The sequence below is a fragment of the Ascidiella aspersa genome, chromosome 1 (assembly GCF_963924565.1).
Source record: "Ascidiella aspersa chromosome 1, kaAscAspe10.2, whole genome shotgun sequence".
Lineage (NCBI taxonomy): Eukaryota > Metazoa > Chordata > Ascidiacea > Phlebobranchia > Ascidiidae > Ascidiella > Ascidiella aspersa.
In genome coordinates, this window is record NC_139447.1 from 29184002 (window position 1) to 29201431 (window position 17430).

Sequence of the window (17430 nt, forward strand, 5' to 3'; positions counted from 1 at the left end):
TGAAGGTCCACCGGTCCGCGGAATTTGTTTTGAAATTTTACCAGTCCGTGAGCTAAAAAAGGTTGAGAACCACTGCTTTAGAGTATTCGTTAATGAATAATAATAATAATTTATGATTCTTGTAAAAAAAAAAACTATAAACTCTAACTTGGAGTTATGTGTTGATTTGGAATAATTTTCAACCATGCAGGTAAGCAATATAGTCGTAACAAACAATTTTTAAATTCATTGCGAAATTATAATACGTCGCTGATTCTTAAAAACCACAAGCAAATTTAAATTAGCAGATTTTGTAAACTTTTGTATTCGCCTTAACCATAATTTTGCATTTTTTTTTAATTTGTGTGGTGACAAATGGCTCTAGCGCATAGGGCGTGATAGGTCTAGGCTTACAATTCTTCAAGCCCAGCATAAACAGACAGTAATGTCTTCTCAACGGTAGGATCACAACAACCCTAAAATTAAAAGATTATGGCCTTAATATAAGAGTTTACTACGCAACATCAAGTCATAACTAATATACCTAACAGGATTTAGGACCTCAATATCAAGGAATACGTAAACATAACATTCGGTTACATTTAGAGCTCACCAAGTGTCAGAGCGAATACAAGTCGACAATGGAGTTTGCGGCTCGCAACCCAGGTCTGATGGACGGGCCCATCGTCCGGGACTGCGATCCAGTTAGCGGCCTGTTCCTTCCCCGCCAATGCAACGGCTTCACGCAAGTGTGCTGGTGTGTGCTTCCCAACAGTGGCGACATGATTCCCGGCACTCAGACCGAACCCGACCGCGGTTTCGCACTCAACTGTTCAGGTAATTTTTATTTAAACTCGTTGTGTGTTTTGTAAGACCGTTGGTTTAAATTCAAAATCAGTTATTCCTTGGATTGGACAGTATATCCCCGACGACTCATCAAAGTCGATCATGTCATGGGATGTTTGAAATAAGGCTATTCCTTGTTAAACGAATTCACATATATTGCATTAACACTTGCTTTGCTGACCACTTAAACTTAACAATACAATCATTTGACAGAAATTATGGCCGTGTAATTCTTTATCTATATGTGTTGTACGTTAAATACGTATATCAATATCTTAAAACTATACAAACATATTATTTGTCATATCAAGTACCAGTCTAAAGTACAAATTAAAAATTTAGTTACGTTTTTCACACTCAACAACACATAGTGTCTTGAGTCATTTTATGGCAAATCATAAAATCATCTCAGGGCATTGCAATCGTACAGTACATTCGCACGCATACTGCCATCCTTGCTTGCTATAGCATGCCAGTTATGAAGCATGATGACATAACTTGATTTGACTCGAACCATTGCTGTAACCTAACCTCTAACGCTTTAAACATTAAATATGTTGAGTAAATTCAAAATGTAACAGTTCAACTAGATAAGTAATTAAATAAATTAATTTGGTCTCGATCTGCTAATTTTGAAATATAAATGGGAGGTTACTCCATGGTAGTTGTCTAATTCATTGGGCTCTTTTTATCTTTATAAAATAATTGAGAAACCTATGAAACTTAATGAGAAGGATTTGTTCTGGCTTATATAGTTTACCAAGTCACATGATTTTAAATGGGAAATATCACTTTGCCTTGATGTTTGGTCATAATTTATACAGAGTTTGTCAATTTATTGCGTCCCCCTTGTGAACCACCCCCCCCCCCCACACCCCCCGCCCCAGTTTAAGAACCACTGCTCTAATCCACTTACCCAAGTTTAAGAACCCCTCGTCGCTTCCACCTGGAAATAACACTAACTGCAAATACTAACCGCAACCTCTCTAACGCGTATGACGCAGCGCTCAGCAAATGCCAGCGACTCTACTTCAACGTCGGAATGTTCGTGGCCGCCAACCCGGACCTTGCGGGCGGCGCCGTTTTCCCGGCCTGCGGCGCCGACGGAACCTTTCTGGCCCGTCAGTGCGACGGCGCCGGCCGGTGCCGGTGCGTCGACCCGGACACCGGCGACACGGTGCCGGGCTCTGACGCGGAACCGGGAAAACCCCTGAATTGCGCAGGTAACCTTCTGACTTCGGTACGGCAAAGTTCATTTTGGGACTTCTCGTGCTGGAAGTGGAGTGGTTTTAGAATGTAAATAAGGTTTTATGAATCATCAATCAAGTACAGCACTTTCAATTTTAAAATCAACAAAAGATAATTCTTGCTCATCTTTGGTTCCTTTACATACCTGTATTTAAAGGAAAAAAAATATATGTTTGCCAAGAGTGTGATAATTTATTGCATCTTGCAGACCAACAATAAATAAACATTGCATGTTGCTTTTAATCCAATTTAACCACAACTGTAATCCGCTGCGACTGCGGTCAATTTGGCAAGGATCATAACGCAAGCAAAACACTCTAATTTATTAATTTTTAATAACAAAGGAATCGACAGCATTGTAATCATATCACTACATTAATAATTAAATTATAGATATTCAAACCTTTAATTTGTTACTGAAAACGCCTGCAGATGTACCTCCACCCATGACCGTTAAGTGCGGGGAAAACTTTACCGCCATTTCGGGTACGATCGAGTCACCACAGTACCCGCAAATGTACTTGCCCGAAGGCGAGTGCGAGTACAAGATACTCACTTCCGATCCGGGGCAGTACATTCAACTCAAGGTCAACGATTTAACGTGAGTTAGCTATTTTTTTAGAAAAACAATACAGCTATAAGTTTATAACTACACGACAAGGCTGTGAGAAAATTCTTATTTTTAACAATTATCCAAGGTAGCCTACATTGAAGTCTAACATACATTTTCAAAACTTACCACCTGATGTGCCTCGACACATGGTTTAACAACCATTTTTCTAACGTATATATTTTTCTTTAGAGTACGGATTGCAGGCAAATTTTCCGAAACGACGTCACAATATATATTATCACAGAACATCTAAAAAATGTAACCTAGGAAACATTCAGTTATCGTTTTAGGAAACATTAGGTTGTCGATTTAGTGCACAAATATACTCAACTCAAATCTTGGTTTAATTACATTTAAGAAGATAGCGGGCGGGCCCAGTTGTGAAAAAGGAACCTAGACTGACACAAAAGGCATTGCTTTACCGGAACGGCGCACCCGGTGCAAAACTTATTTTGACCGAAACGCCGCTCCGGGCAGTTCCGGGTAACTTTTATGACTTTTTTAGTGTAACGCTTTATATACAACGTTCAAACAATAACATAATGTGCTATTCGCGGGTTCACTCATGCTCTTTAATGTCCGAATTCAATCGCTTACGCGCAAATAAGGGCGTTGTTCATTTTTTACATAACAGGATGCCGCCGCCCATCACCAATGGCGTTTGTAGCGACGCCAAGCTGGACTTCAGTTGGTCGAATTCGCGTGGCTTCAGCTCCTGCGATCCGTCCACCATTCCTCCCGCGCCCAAATTCGGCTCGGACCTTACCATTCGTTTGGTGCCAGGCACACAAGCTGTCAAATACTCGATAAACTACGAACTCAAATGTAAGCGAACTCTTGCTTGATGAACTGAACCGCATTACTTTTTTCATTTATTTCGTGTACATTTAGATTACCCAAGATTGGGCTAGCGGTTAAATTAGAAAAGCGTATACCTTGCAATACCATGTCTCCAACTATAAAACAGTATTTTATTTAAAATTTTATTTATAATTTTTATGCATATTGCCTGAGTTTCCACAGCTATCCTGAGTTTCCATAGCTATACAGTAATTGTAATTCGGTCGAATGTCTATAGTCCCTGTTTGGAACAATTGTGCGAAACTAATTGTAGTACATTTTCCTATTGAATATTGCAACTGTCACGTATAGTGTTTCGAGTTTATTAAAATAGTGCTGTGTATGACATGTTATCATAACAATATATTCGATATAGCAAAAAGGTTAAAAATTTCACTGCTTTAACATCTACACTAAATTATCCATCTTCAAACTTTGAACGTAACAAATCAAACTCTGGTGGCCAAGCGTTTAAAACAAATTACTCCCTTTTAGATTGTGATGTAGCCGACCAGCGATACAGGCCTGGTTCGGCTTGTGACATCACGTGCGAGAATCCGAGCCCAAGATGTACATTTAACGTGGTAGAGCGATGTATGTGCCCGCCTGACCTACCGGTTCTCCACAACGGAAGGTATGCAGCGGGGACAAATAGTGCATTTTAAACTTTAAGTATTAAAATAGCACAGACCACGATTTAATGAACGCTGATAAACGGACTCCGTATAAAGTCTAAGTCATCAGTTTTCCAAGTCCAGTCCCAGTCAAGTCATTGTGGAGCAAGTCAACTCCAAGTGAAATCCTTAAAACTAGTAACATTGATAAACTTATTATAAGTATAACGCAACTAAAAAATTAGCAAAACATAACATTTAGCAAGTAAATTGTTTTATATGAATAAATTCGGATAAATAACCCAATTTTATAAAAATAAACGAAAACACGTTATTTTAACGTTGTGTCGTAATCCGTTTTGAACTTATGTTTTGTACGTAAAGGTGTATCAAATCATCAGAATGTCCAGCGGCGCTGCAGAGCTCTGAAGGATCAGGCGTGACTGATGCTGCTGCCTTTGCTAGCGCAGAGGTTTGTGATTTCCATACAAATATTGTAAAATGCGAGTCAACTGTTACGTAAAAGTGTAGGCCTAGATATAATGTGTCAGCATATCGATGCCATTGGGGTATTTACTATGACAACATATAGCTTGTTCTATTAACTGGTCCGCCGCAATGTTTAGCCTTCGACATCTACATCGCAATACTCTTCAACGCAACGCACCACCGAGCCATCCTTGGATTCCAGTATGAGCCCCTCCTCAGATTCCTCTTCCAGAGCACCCACGGGGTCCCCCACTAACCCGAGTCCATCCCACCGAGCATCTGGGTCGACTTCATCCCAACCCACAGGCACTACCCACATGCCGACCCCTGACGACGCAACCTTTGGGTCCCCCGACCTGCTTCTGCAATCCTTGTCGGTCGAAAACGTCACAGCGACCAACGTTTGCCTTAATCTTCGCGGAAACAAAAACGCCGAGATGTATGTGATCGAATTGTACCGCAGCGACAAGCTCGATTCGCCGCTTGGTTCATTCAACGTCAGTCAAAACAAAAATAAGGGCATTCTATACGTGACGTGCATCAACAAGCTACCGAAAGGTGCGTTAAGTTATACTTTGTGATTAAGATGATTTTTCAAAGAGTTATCATATTTGTAGGGTGATTTAGACGACAGTATAAGACCAATTGGCGTAAATTTCTAGTATTATTGTATACGAAAAAATTATTATGTTTTGGTTTAGATACGGATTACACAGTCGTAGCTTGGGCAAGAAAAGGGTTCGACACTGGAATGTCAAGAATGCTTCATTTCACAACCAAAATGAACCAAGGTAACATTTTGCTCATTCATAAACCTAAGTGCATAAATTTTGTGTTTACTCCACTATTTGTGAAAAATATTTTTTATAGGTAATATATTTTCCGATTTACTTGCAGCATCAAACATCAGTAGTACGGAATCAACTGGGACTTTAATGTCATCATCGTCAACTAAGGCAACCGGGGTTAAAACGACAGCTGCTTCAAATCTGGACACAGAATCGAAATCAACCAACATACCAGCTTCATTGACAGATGTACCATCTTCACCAACCAATACACCTGTCAAAACAACCGGTGCAACGGTATCATCAACCAACGTTCAACCATCTACAACTGATGGTTCCATTGCATCAACAGATGCATCGGCATCTCCAACTAATGTACCTGTTACATTAACTAGGAAACAAGCTGCGTCAACAGCTCTGCCAACCCAAACAACCGATCAAGCAAAGGCCACCTCCGGCACACAAATGCCAACAACCGATGGACAAGTGCCTTCAAATCGGCCACTTGTGTCATCAACCAGCAGCACACCATCCTCACAAAACACAAGTCCAACAGAAAGTTCTGCCCAACTTCGGGAAACAACCGTGGTTTCAAGTTTCGAGCAACCAAGTTCCATGTCAACTGATCCAACCATGGATGGTTCCGGGTTTAGTGTTGATGGGTCATCAACTGACGCACCAGTGTCAATGCCAGATGCATCAGTGTCATCAACAGATGCACCTATGTCATCAACCGATGCACCAGTGTCATCAACAGATACACCTATGCCATCATCAGATGCACCTATGTCATCAACAGATGCAACTATGTCGTCAAGCGGTGCACCAGTATCATCAACCGATGTACCAGTATCATCAACCGACGCACCAGTGTCATTAACTGACGCACCAGTGTCATTAACCGATGCACCTATGTCATCAACAGATGCACTAGTATCATCAACTGACGCGCCAGTGTCATCATCTGGTGTACCAGTGTCATCAAGCGTGCCACTATCAACACAAAAAGTCGATCCAACAAAAAGCTCTGCCCAAGACCATACAACAAGCGTGGTCGTAAGTTCTGAGCAGCCAAGTTCACTATCAACTGATCCAGTGACCGATGGTTCTGGCTTTAAAGCTGACGGACCATCAACCAGTGCAAAAATGTCATCAGCCAGTACTCAAGCGTCATCAACAGTTGCACCAGTGTCATCAACCGGCGCACCTATGTCATCAAGCGGTGCACCAGTATCATCAACTGACGCACCAGTGTCATCAACTGACGCACCAGTGTCATCAACTGACGCACCAGTTTCATCAACTGACGCACCAGTGTCAATGCCAGATGCACCAGTGTCATCAACTGACGCACCAGTGTCATCAACTGACGCACCAGTGTCAATGCCAGATGCACCAGTGTCGTCAACAGATGCACCAGTATCATCAACCGATGCACCAATATCATCAACCGATGCGCCAGTGTCATCAACTTACGCACCAGTGTCATCAACTGACGCACCAGTGTCATCAACTGACGCACCAATGTCAATGCCAGATGCACCAGTGTCGTCAACAGATGCACCTATGTCATCAACCGATGCACTAATATCATCAACTGACGCGCCAGTGTCATCATCTGGTGTACCAGTGTCTTTAACCGTGCCACTATCAACACAAAAAGTCGATCCAACAAAAAGCTCTGCCCAAGACCATACAACAAGCGTGGTCGTAAGTTCTGAGCAGCCAAGTTCACTATCAACTGATCCAGTAACCGATGGTTCTGGCTTTGAAGCTGACGGACCATCAACCAGTGCAAAAATGTCATCAGCCAGTACTCACGCGTCATCAACAGTTGCACCAGTGTCATCAGGCAGTACTCAAGCGTCATCAACAGATGCACCAGTGTTATTAACCGACGCACCAGCGGCCGCAACAAATGCAACATCTTTATTAATCGACACACCAGTCTCATCAACCAATGCACCAGTGGTATCATCTACTGGTACACCATCATCACAAACAATTAATTCGACAAAAAGTTCTGCCTCACTTCAGGAAACCACAGTAGTCGTAAGTTCCACGGAGACGAGTTCATTGTCAACTGCAGCGCTCACGGATGGTTCCGGTTTTAATGTTGATGGATCAAACAATACACCAATGTCATCAACTAGTGATCCAGTGTCTTTAACCGATGCACCAACACCAACAACTGGCGTACCAGCTGCCACAACCGACGCATCACTGTCATCAACTGGTAGTCCAATGTCATCAACCAGTGAACCAGTGTCTTCAACCTATGCATCAACGCCATCAACTGATGTACCAGCTGCATTAACTGAAGCATCATCAACAGATGCATCCGTGTCATCTACTAGTAACCCAAATTCAGCAGCTACCGAAGCATCAGTTTTATCCACAGCTGTACGAGTATCATCAACGCCAGCGTCACCAACCAGTGTAACAGTTTCATCTCCCAGTTCACAAGTTCCTTCAACCAGTTCACCAGTGTCATCAATTAGTACATCAGTATCACCAACCAGTGCATCACTGTCATCCACAGACGCATCACTGTCATCAACCAGCACACCAATGCCATCAACAGTTGTGCCAGAATTATCAACTGATGCACAGGGTTTATCAACTGATGCAGAAATGTCGTCAACCGGTACAACAGTTTCATTAACCGGTGCACCAGTGTTATCAACACATGCATCAATGTCATTAACCAGTACACCAGTGTCATCAGCCAGTGAAACAGTGTCATCAACCAGTACAACACTATCATCAACCGATGCACCAGGATCTTCAACAAATACAGTATTGTCATCCACCAATGCACCAGTGTCATCAACAGATGCAGGATTGTCATCAACCAGTACATCGATACCATCAACCAGTGTACCAGAAGCATCAACCGAAGGGTCGTCAAGCGATGCACCAGAATCATCAACTGATGCAGAAATGTCATCAATCGGCACACCATTGCCATCCAGCGGTACACCAGTACCATCCAGCGGCACACCAGTTGCATCCAGTGGCACAGCAGTATCATCCGGCGGCACACCAGTTGCATCCAGCGGCACACCAGTGCCATCCAGCGGCACACCAGTACCATCCAGCGGAACACCAGTTGCGTCCAGCGGCACATCAGTACCATCCAGCGGCACACCAGTACCATCCAGCGGAACACCAGTTGCATCCAGCGGCACACCAGTTGCATCCAGCGGCACACCAGTTGTATCAAGCGGCACACCAGTACCATCCAGCGGAACACCAGTACCACCCAGCGGCACACCAGTACCACCCAGCGGCACACCAGTACCATCCAGCGGCACACCAGTTGCATCCAGGGGCACACCAGTTGCATCCAGCGGCACATCAGTACCATCCAGCGTAACACCAGTTGCATCCAACGGCACACCAGTACCATCCAGCGGCACACCAGTTGCATCCAGCGACACATCAGTACCATCCAGTGGCACACCAATGCCGTCCACCGGCACACCAGTACCATCCAGTGGAACACCAGTTGCATCCAGCGGCACACCAGTGCCATCCAGCGGCACACCAGTTGCATCCAGCGGCACATCAGTACCATCCAGTGGCACACCAGTGACGTCCACCGGCACACCAGTACCATCCAGCGGAACACCAGTTACACCCAGTGGCACACCAGGACCATCCAGCGGCACAGCAGTTGCATCTAGCGGCACACCAGTACCATCCAGCGGAACACCAGTTGCATCCACCAGCACATCAGTACCATCCACCGGCACATCAGTACCATCCAGCGGCACACCAGTTGCATCCAGCGGCACATCAGTACCATCCAGCGGAACACCAGTTGCATCCACCAGCACATCAGTACAATCAACCGGCACATCAGTACCATCCAGCGGCACACCAGTTGCATCCAGCGGCACATCAGTACCATCCAGTGGCGCACCAGTGCCGTCAACCGGCACGCCAGTACCGTCCAGCGGAACACCAGTTGCATCCAGCGGCACACCAGTTGCATCCAGCGGCACACCAATACCATTCAGCAGCACACCAGTTGCATCCAGCGGTCCATCAGTACCATCCAGTGACACACCAGTGCCGTCCACCGGAACACCAGTACCATCCACCGGCACACCAGTTGCATCCAGCGGCACACCAGTGCCGTCCACCGGCACATCAGTACCATCCAGCGGAACACCAGTTGCATCCAGTGGCACACCAGTACCATCCAGCGGAACACCAGTTGCATCCAGTGGCAAACCAGTACCATCCAGCGGAACACCAGTTGCATCAAGTGGCACACCAGTACCATCCAGCGGAACACCAGTTACATCCAGTGGCACACCAGTTGCATCCAGCGGAACACCAGTTGCATCCAGTGGCACACCAGTACAATCCAGCGGAACACCAGTGCCATCCAGCGGAACACCTGTTGCATCCAGCGGCACACCAGTACCATCCAGTGGCACACCAGTGCCGTCCACCGGCACACCAGTACGATCCAGCGGCTCACCAGTTGACTCCACAGCGTCGTCAATTCCCTTGTCCTCAACCACAGTTGCAGTTAATCCCACGTCGGTTAGCGAACAAACAGAAACGACAACGGTTACAACGCCAATATCAGTGACAACTTACATGGTAGACAGCACGCCAGAAACACTTGCTACAACTCAAGTAACCTCACCTAGCATAGACGCAAGCGTTGCAACGCATGTTTCCACAACAATGCAGGCTACACAAGCCGAAACAACTCCTGATGCTAATGCCGCAACACACACCCGTTCTTCGACGACTGCAACCCAAGTAGTCACAGTTACGACAGTGGCAGCCGGGACCACCCCCGAGACCCAGCCACCTACCACTGCTCCCCCCAAACCGTTGCAAACGGAAGTGATGAACATAGCTCCTGACACTGTTTGCGTAAAAGTTAAGCACGAGTCGGTAAGTTGCTGTGTTTATAAAAATATATGAGAAATTATAACTGGCAACAGCATTACAGCCACATATATATAAAATTGCGATTTTGCCGGATAAAACACCTAGTAAAAACTATGTTCGCTTATTTCAAGAATGTGGATGCTTACCTTATCTCAATTGACCAATCGTCACAACCTTCGGATCAAGGATTTTCAGAGAACTTTGCAGAAGTCAAGGCCATGTATCCCAATACATATAAGTGTTTCTTTGACACTATACCGGGTAAGTCGTGCTAACATTTTAGGGTATGGGGTAAAGTAATTGTGCGCCATGAATTTTATCAAAACATCAACAAATTAGATTTAATAAAGCAAACTGTATTAAAATATCTATTTTTCCTAATTTATCCATGTTTTGACATTTTTCTCCGAACAATCTCCAGTTTTTATATTCTTTAGATCAAAAGTACGTTGCCACAGTGATTCCTAAAGAGAAGGGTACGACGGCCGGAAAGCCCAAAGATATCAACTTCACCACTGAGAGTACGAACAAAACTTGCTATACTGCTACTGTTTTATATTTGACATAATGCTATTCAATCGTTAACTCGAGGTTTAAGTGACTAAGGTGCAATTTGTATTAGTTATGAATTATTACACCAATATTCATATGCGTTTCTAAATTGATGGAATACCTAATATGCATTTAGGTAATCCGCCACCAACTGCAACACCTTCCAGCTACAAACAAACCAACGAAACGAAAAAGTGGCAAAAGGATTATAACCAGTGGAAGTAAGAAATCTAAACATTATAAATTCAGTATAACAACACAAAAGCCTATATAAGTTAAAGCGAGCAATTACCTTAGTACTATAGTTTTATATGGCGTCAAAAATAACCCATATATAGTCCTCTAGTTTAATCCCCATTTGCCTGTTACTTCCGCGGTTCATCATACTTATATCAAATATTCCCGTTTATAAGTCAGCGAAAATCCAACGAAAATTATTTGGCGATATTATGTAAACTGCTCTTGAGAAAAATTTAAATGAATCGATTTTAAATATTAGGAAATCGAATGTGTTTTTGGCGTAGCTATATTCTCCGGCTGTCCCTATGTTTTTCGGATCTGAATTTATAGCTGTTATTTTTTGCGCAGAAACGACACAGTCAACAAATGGTTCAAGATGGCGTCGGACTACATGAACGCATTTGGATCCAAACTGCCCGGAATCACGCCGGATCCTGAGCAATGCCCGCAACCTTATAAGCCAACGTGCAGTGTTACGCCGAGGCCGTTCGTCGACTACAACGGTTGCCTGTTTTTGATTTGCGACTCGCCTAAGCAAGGTAAGGATGTTTTGCGTTGGATTTTCAAAGCTAACGTGTGCAACGTTAAAAGCAAAGCTAGAAGGAGTTAGAATATTTTTTGATTTTTTTGAGAAAAAATGAGTGAAACTGTACTTAAAGCGCCATCGAGAAAAAAATAGACATGTTACAAATGTAAGTTGTAGAATGTTTTAGCATAACGGAGCACAGTATGAAACATGTATTTTTTCTCTCGATAATTATTCATTTTTTGTTTGAATTTTACTAGAGTGGCACATTTCAATTAAACTCGTCTTTGTAAAAATTAAACTTTGTAAAATAAAAGAGGCGCGTCGGCAGACATTTTCGCGTAACAGGATTTATGCGTCACTGACGTACAGTCTTGCTTTGGTAACACATATAACCGAAACCTAACAAGACTTTATTTTACCTATACAAATGTTATAACTTGCTTGTCAACTGATTAGGCAAAGTGTTTGAAAATCCACATACCGGTGTTTTTTTACCTATAGGAGATTTCACGCCGAGCGACGTGGCTAACTGGGAAAAGGAGTACGCCACCTACACGGAATACCTGCTGCCGCAATGGCAGAAGCTACTCGCTTCATATTCGGAAGCCTACAGCAACAATAACCCGTAACAAACTGCCGCGTAAATCAAGCGAGGAGAAGGCCCTGGCTCTCAACGAAGAGAAGTTTCGAGTGAATTTCCCACCGAACGGTGTTTTCCCTCAATCGCGCCTTGCTTTTCGCCGCGCCTTTTTTCGGGCTGATGACTTTTAACTGACGAGCGCCCCCGCTGCTGGCTCGCTGCCTCGTTTTCAGCACTTATCGCTCGTTGTTTATTATGCTTGCTTACTGCAGTAGCTGGAAAGTTCCTATAATCCTATGTTCCATTTCGCTATATACCCCGTGAAATGCCATTAATGCAGTTTACTGTGGTTGACTAAATATAACTCCTAATGGAATTGAATTTGCCTTTTTAAACCGTATAGTTATGACTTGGTAATTCATAAAGGAATTCGTTATAAGCCATACAGATAATGAAAAGTAGGCCGAAATTACCCGATGTCTACATGAAATATATGGCTAGGTAAAGCTTTGATTTGTAACAGTTAACGACCGGACTTAGTTTTATCTACTTTTAAGTAAGAAAATTGTCATTAGAGTCGATCCGTTATTATTTCGGTATTATGTTTGAATTGAAGCGCTCAGCATAGTTGCCATTTTTTCTTGCAGTAAACATCTAGAATCACATCAAATTTATCTAGATTTTTTATAGAGAAATCTAAAAAATAATCTAAAAAGATTTTTGAAAATATTCAGTACCTTTGAACAAAACAATCAACATTGAAGGCTTAATGCGGTATAAAGTTACAGAAAAGATCTTGCTTGAAGCTTTGAGTCTGTGATTTTCTGCTTTATGAAGCATTTTACTGAACATGACCAGTTACTGAAGATTTGATTTTATACCTCATTATTTTTTATAAAATTCGCGAAACTTTTAAACTTTTAAAATTACTGAAATATTTATCGTCGATAGCGATTTTGTCACCAACTTAGATTATACAATATTTTTTTGTAATAATCTAAAAAAACATCTAACATCTAGATTGCATTCTCTTACATCTAGAATTAAACCAAAACATCTAAATCTAGATTAAAATAATCTAGAATGGCAACTATGGCGCTCAGCGCGTAAAAACGCATTTCTATCAACACACGGCCGTCGGCAGCCTTTATGTTTAAATGATCTCCAAAATAAAATTAAATATGTTAGATAGCAAATAGGAAACAATGCACTTGTACTTAAAACATATATAATTTAAGACGTGGCCCTTGGCTGTTACAAGTACAGAGTCAGGGGCTTCAGCGTAGTTTAGAAAACATTATCGAGTTATTATATTATTTATATGTCATATAATTTTAAATCGACCTAAAATGTGCAAAGACCTTGCTGTGTCTAACGCTGGACTTTTATTCGTTGATTATGTGGTTTTCTAAACATATGTAAAGGCGCAGAAAGTTTAAAAAAATTTTCTGTTCAGTTTTGCATTATCAGTTTGTCATGAGCCCTTGTGTCTCTTTCGCACTAGTGCACCCGCGGGTGCAACGTGCATAGCCTACCGGTTGAAGAGAACTGAATTACAGTACAAAACTAATTGTCGCTTTCCAATTAATTATACACAAAGCTTGTACGACAAATCACACAAAAAATGCTACTTTCGCGAATTCAATAAAAAAAGAAACATACGTTGATAAGGCGATAGCTATTGCATAATAACAATAGCAAGTTTTCAAAAAGTTGTTTACTAAGAAATCAATTCACATTTCTCTGCATGGTATTGTTCAACAGTTTATCTTTTGTAGAACACGAGATGAAATTCCAAGCAAGTTGTCCTAGTTAATTACAATTTATCATTTACTATTTAAAATACTTAATGGTCGTTCTAAACTTGGTTTAAAAATAGTTTTCATTCTGCTCATATTTTGATTAATGTAGGGCCTAATCCTATATCCTAAAAATGGAAAGTGCTATAGAGACAAGGAATCAGTGCGTAATTAGGCCTGCATCTAAAAAAAATACGTAATTCCATCTAAAACAAAAAAATTAAGTAAAAACTATATTTTTAGAATTTAAATTGAAAATACGGCTTATAAAAGGGTTCACTACAGCAACTTGTAAAGTATATGCAGTTTAAATTTGCATATTTTTGTTGAGTACCGGGCCCAACGAGCAACTACCCCTTTAAAAAGGTAAGACCTGAAAATAGCGCGACACGCTTTACGCGGTAAGCGTCATTTATTTCGCGGGACTTTTTCAAGCGACTTGCAACTGTGTAATATTGTGAACCGATTTATGATTCCGTATTTGCGTTAGATTTGTAATTGGAAAAAAGCAATATAGTATTTAAAAGTAATAAATTATATTAAAAACATTATACTCGTTGTTGTTAGTGTTTGTGGTCAGCTTAAAACTGCATTGTAGCGATATGGGCGCTGGTCTAGAATCCTAGACCACACAACTATTTGTTCAACGCAAGTTATCGGGGTGTGGTTTAGCGTTTGGGTTCGGGTTGTTTAAGTATTGTTATTATGTTTATCATATATACCCCTCGCACTTACAATTTTAATAACTTTATTTGGTTACTGTAAAAAAGTGGTAGTGGACCATTTTTTAGTATTTGACTAAAACTTACTGTTGCGTTGCAGTGGTGTTGCATACATTTCACGTAAACGTATGTCGTTGCGATAATAAGGGTGCACAAGCGTTTTACATATAGGGTGCAGTTCAGATTTTTTGGCGGTGTAGTTTGGACTTGTTGGAAAAAACTTGTAGGAGAACTTGCAATACTTTCCTATGTGGTTCAGTGCAACAAAACAGTATCTACATAATAAAAGAGAAAGCTTGTGAGATGTGTGTGGCAAGATGTTCGCCCATTTATTTTACAATATATTTGTGTTACATCACAATGGAAATGTTACGTCACACTCAATGCAATTTACAGCATGGTACAATGTTACCAAGATTGTGTTTAAGCATGTATCCCAAGCCCCAGCGTTAGTTAATTTAATATAGGTATATTGAGAAGTTTTTGTGGACCCCCGGTTGAGAATCACTATTATAAACTATGCTAACAAACATGTGCAACGTTCCAAGTAAAGACTTAAGTTTAACAATGCCAAATTTAGGCAGAGTTCGTAAAATATCATGTTTGTTGTCGCAGTAGGTAAAAGATGGTCCAAGTTTAATTTACCTGCCGGGAACTTATTGATGCCTGTTTACGCGTAAAATTTAGGTAGAGTTTGCAAATTTACGAATAATTGAATTTTTATTTTTAAGCCGTTTGTTAGCAATAGTGGGTGAGGCCAAAGCCTAATGACTTCTTACAATGTGTTTACCCATCACGCAATACTTAGCAGAGTTCGCGAAATATTGCGTTTATTGCAGAAGTTAACAGTAAGCATTTATTTTTTCAATGAGAATTTTTCTCACGTTTAACGCAGTTTAGCACCGGGTTACGTATTTGCTTAAATATGACGCTATCAAGCAAGTCTACGCAATTGCTGCTGCAACCTAAAGTTTTACGTTGGGAGTTATTCTCAATTGACAAATGTCACAGGTTTACGTTACTTAAAATATGTATTACATGTTTAGCCAAATGTTGTGCGCTATAGTTGAATATTTAGTTGTACCATTTCAAAAACATCACACAGCATTGTAGTTTGGTTGCATGTCAGATCCAAGGGGCGCACGTGCGACTTCTCGAAAAACTTTTTGACGAAAAGGGTAAAACGTTTTTAAACATTTATGAGGCAATAATCTAATTTCATGTGGCCCTTGACGCGGGGTTCAGGCTTTCCACTAAGATTGCCCGGCAAAACCTACGCCTTACTGTTTTAACCCTACTTAACCTGGGAAACACCGGGTATTTCGTCTAGTTATATATATTTTTAATACAACTATTGCATGACAAGGAGTATTTTGTACAACACTTGGGATTTTTTTTCAAAAACTGTATAATTTCTTTTCAAAACTGTTTTTTTGAATGACTGTATACTAGGGTTCCTCTTTTTCCCAGATTTTTTCACTCCCGGGAAACTGGATTGAAAAATAAAAATTCCCGGGAATCCCGGGAATCTTGAGGTAATTTTTTTTTGTCCTAATTACATCATTAGGATGTTTAAAATTACTTTATATTAGCTCTAAACATTTAATTAAGCTCATTTATGTTCTGTAGTATTGCTTCTGCAATCTTACAAGACCTTCTCGTATTAAAGGCTGGACCCTTATTTGCTTTTATTTAAAAAACACGCGCAAGCAGGCGCATTTTTATCGGGATCGTTATTTCGCAGGAAATCCCGGGAATTTCCCATCAACATTCCCGGAGAGGAACCCTACTGTATACTAAAAATAGCTATGTCAGTCTAGTATGATTTTATTCCTATTTTTCATTATTTGTTTTTTGTTTTAATAACAAACAATATCCAGTGAAGGCCCGCCAAGCAGTTTCAAATTAGTTTTACGGAATACTTGCTTTCACCCAAGCCTTAAATTACACTTCATGTGTTTTTTTTTACCTTTGTAATTTTTTACCATCACAAACCCTTATTATCAAACTGTTTAGGTAAACATTTTACTTGTGGACTTACATATAATATTTTAGTTGTGGCCTTATAAGAGGAGTCACTGTATAGCTCACCTTAATGAGGAGCAATGCATCATTCTACTCCCAATTGTCGCAATCCTGTGGTCAAAGAACCTGACAATAGCGAGTACATGTTCGGCTTTGAGAAAATACTTGCAAACAATAGAGAAAAAGCTTTTTGCCTTGATTATGAAGCATCGCCAATCACTAAACCTTCATCCAGAAGAAGGAGAAGTTCTAGATTAACTAATAAAATTTCTGTCAGAGATGCTGACTCCTACGCAAAACCTTGCGATGGATTGCTTAAGCCCAAGTTTACACAGTCAAACTCCAAAACAAACAAACTTTCTGCCAAAAGTCGTTCAAAAACAGTAATAGTTAAAACGTCACCAGAAAAAGGTGACAGCATTCATTTGTTTGGTGAGGGTGATGGATCTCCAACAGTTTATAGAAAAATAAACAAAAAGGCAAGCAAAGATCATGACAAGCATGATGCAGAACTGTTTGCTGAATGCTCAGTCTTAACAAGTTCTACAAATGTTCTAGGAACCCCGTCAAAGAAAGGCAAAAAACAAACAGTGCACACGAGAAAAACTAAAAAAGAAAGTGAAAATTTAAACATTAAGAAAACAGT

General features: G+C 41.2%; 1 protein-coding gene across 1 annotated transcript in view; it reads left to right on the plus strand.

Moving 5' to 3' along the window:
* Positions 1-12689, plus strand: part of LOC146169620 (uncharacterized) — a 45892-nt gene extending 33203 nt beyond the window's left edge. The window contains exons 41-53 of the mRNA XM_083386590.1: positions 586-816; positions 2506-2674; positions 3321-3511; positions 4022-4160; positions 4525-4612; positions 4767-5187; positions 5331-5420; positions 5527-10340; positions 10469-10598; positions 10775-10858; positions 11026-11110; positions 11478-11668; positions 12160-12689. Of these exons, the coding sequence (XP_083242716.1) occupies positions 586-816; positions 2506-2674; positions 3321-3511; positions 4022-4160; positions 4525-4612; positions 4767-5187; positions 5331-5420; positions 5527-10340; positions 10469-10598; positions 10775-10858; positions 11026-11110; positions 11478-11668; positions 12160-12287 (6761 nt within the window). The 3' untranslated portion in view covers positions 12288-12689. The remainder of the gene's footprint in view (positions 1-585; positions 817-2505; positions 2675-3320; positions 3512-4021; positions 4161-4524; positions 4613-4766; positions 5188-5330; positions 5421-5526; positions 10341-10468; positions 10599-10774; positions 10859-11025; positions 11111-11477; positions 11669-12159) is intronic.
* Positions 12690-17430: the final 4741 nt, after the last annotated feature.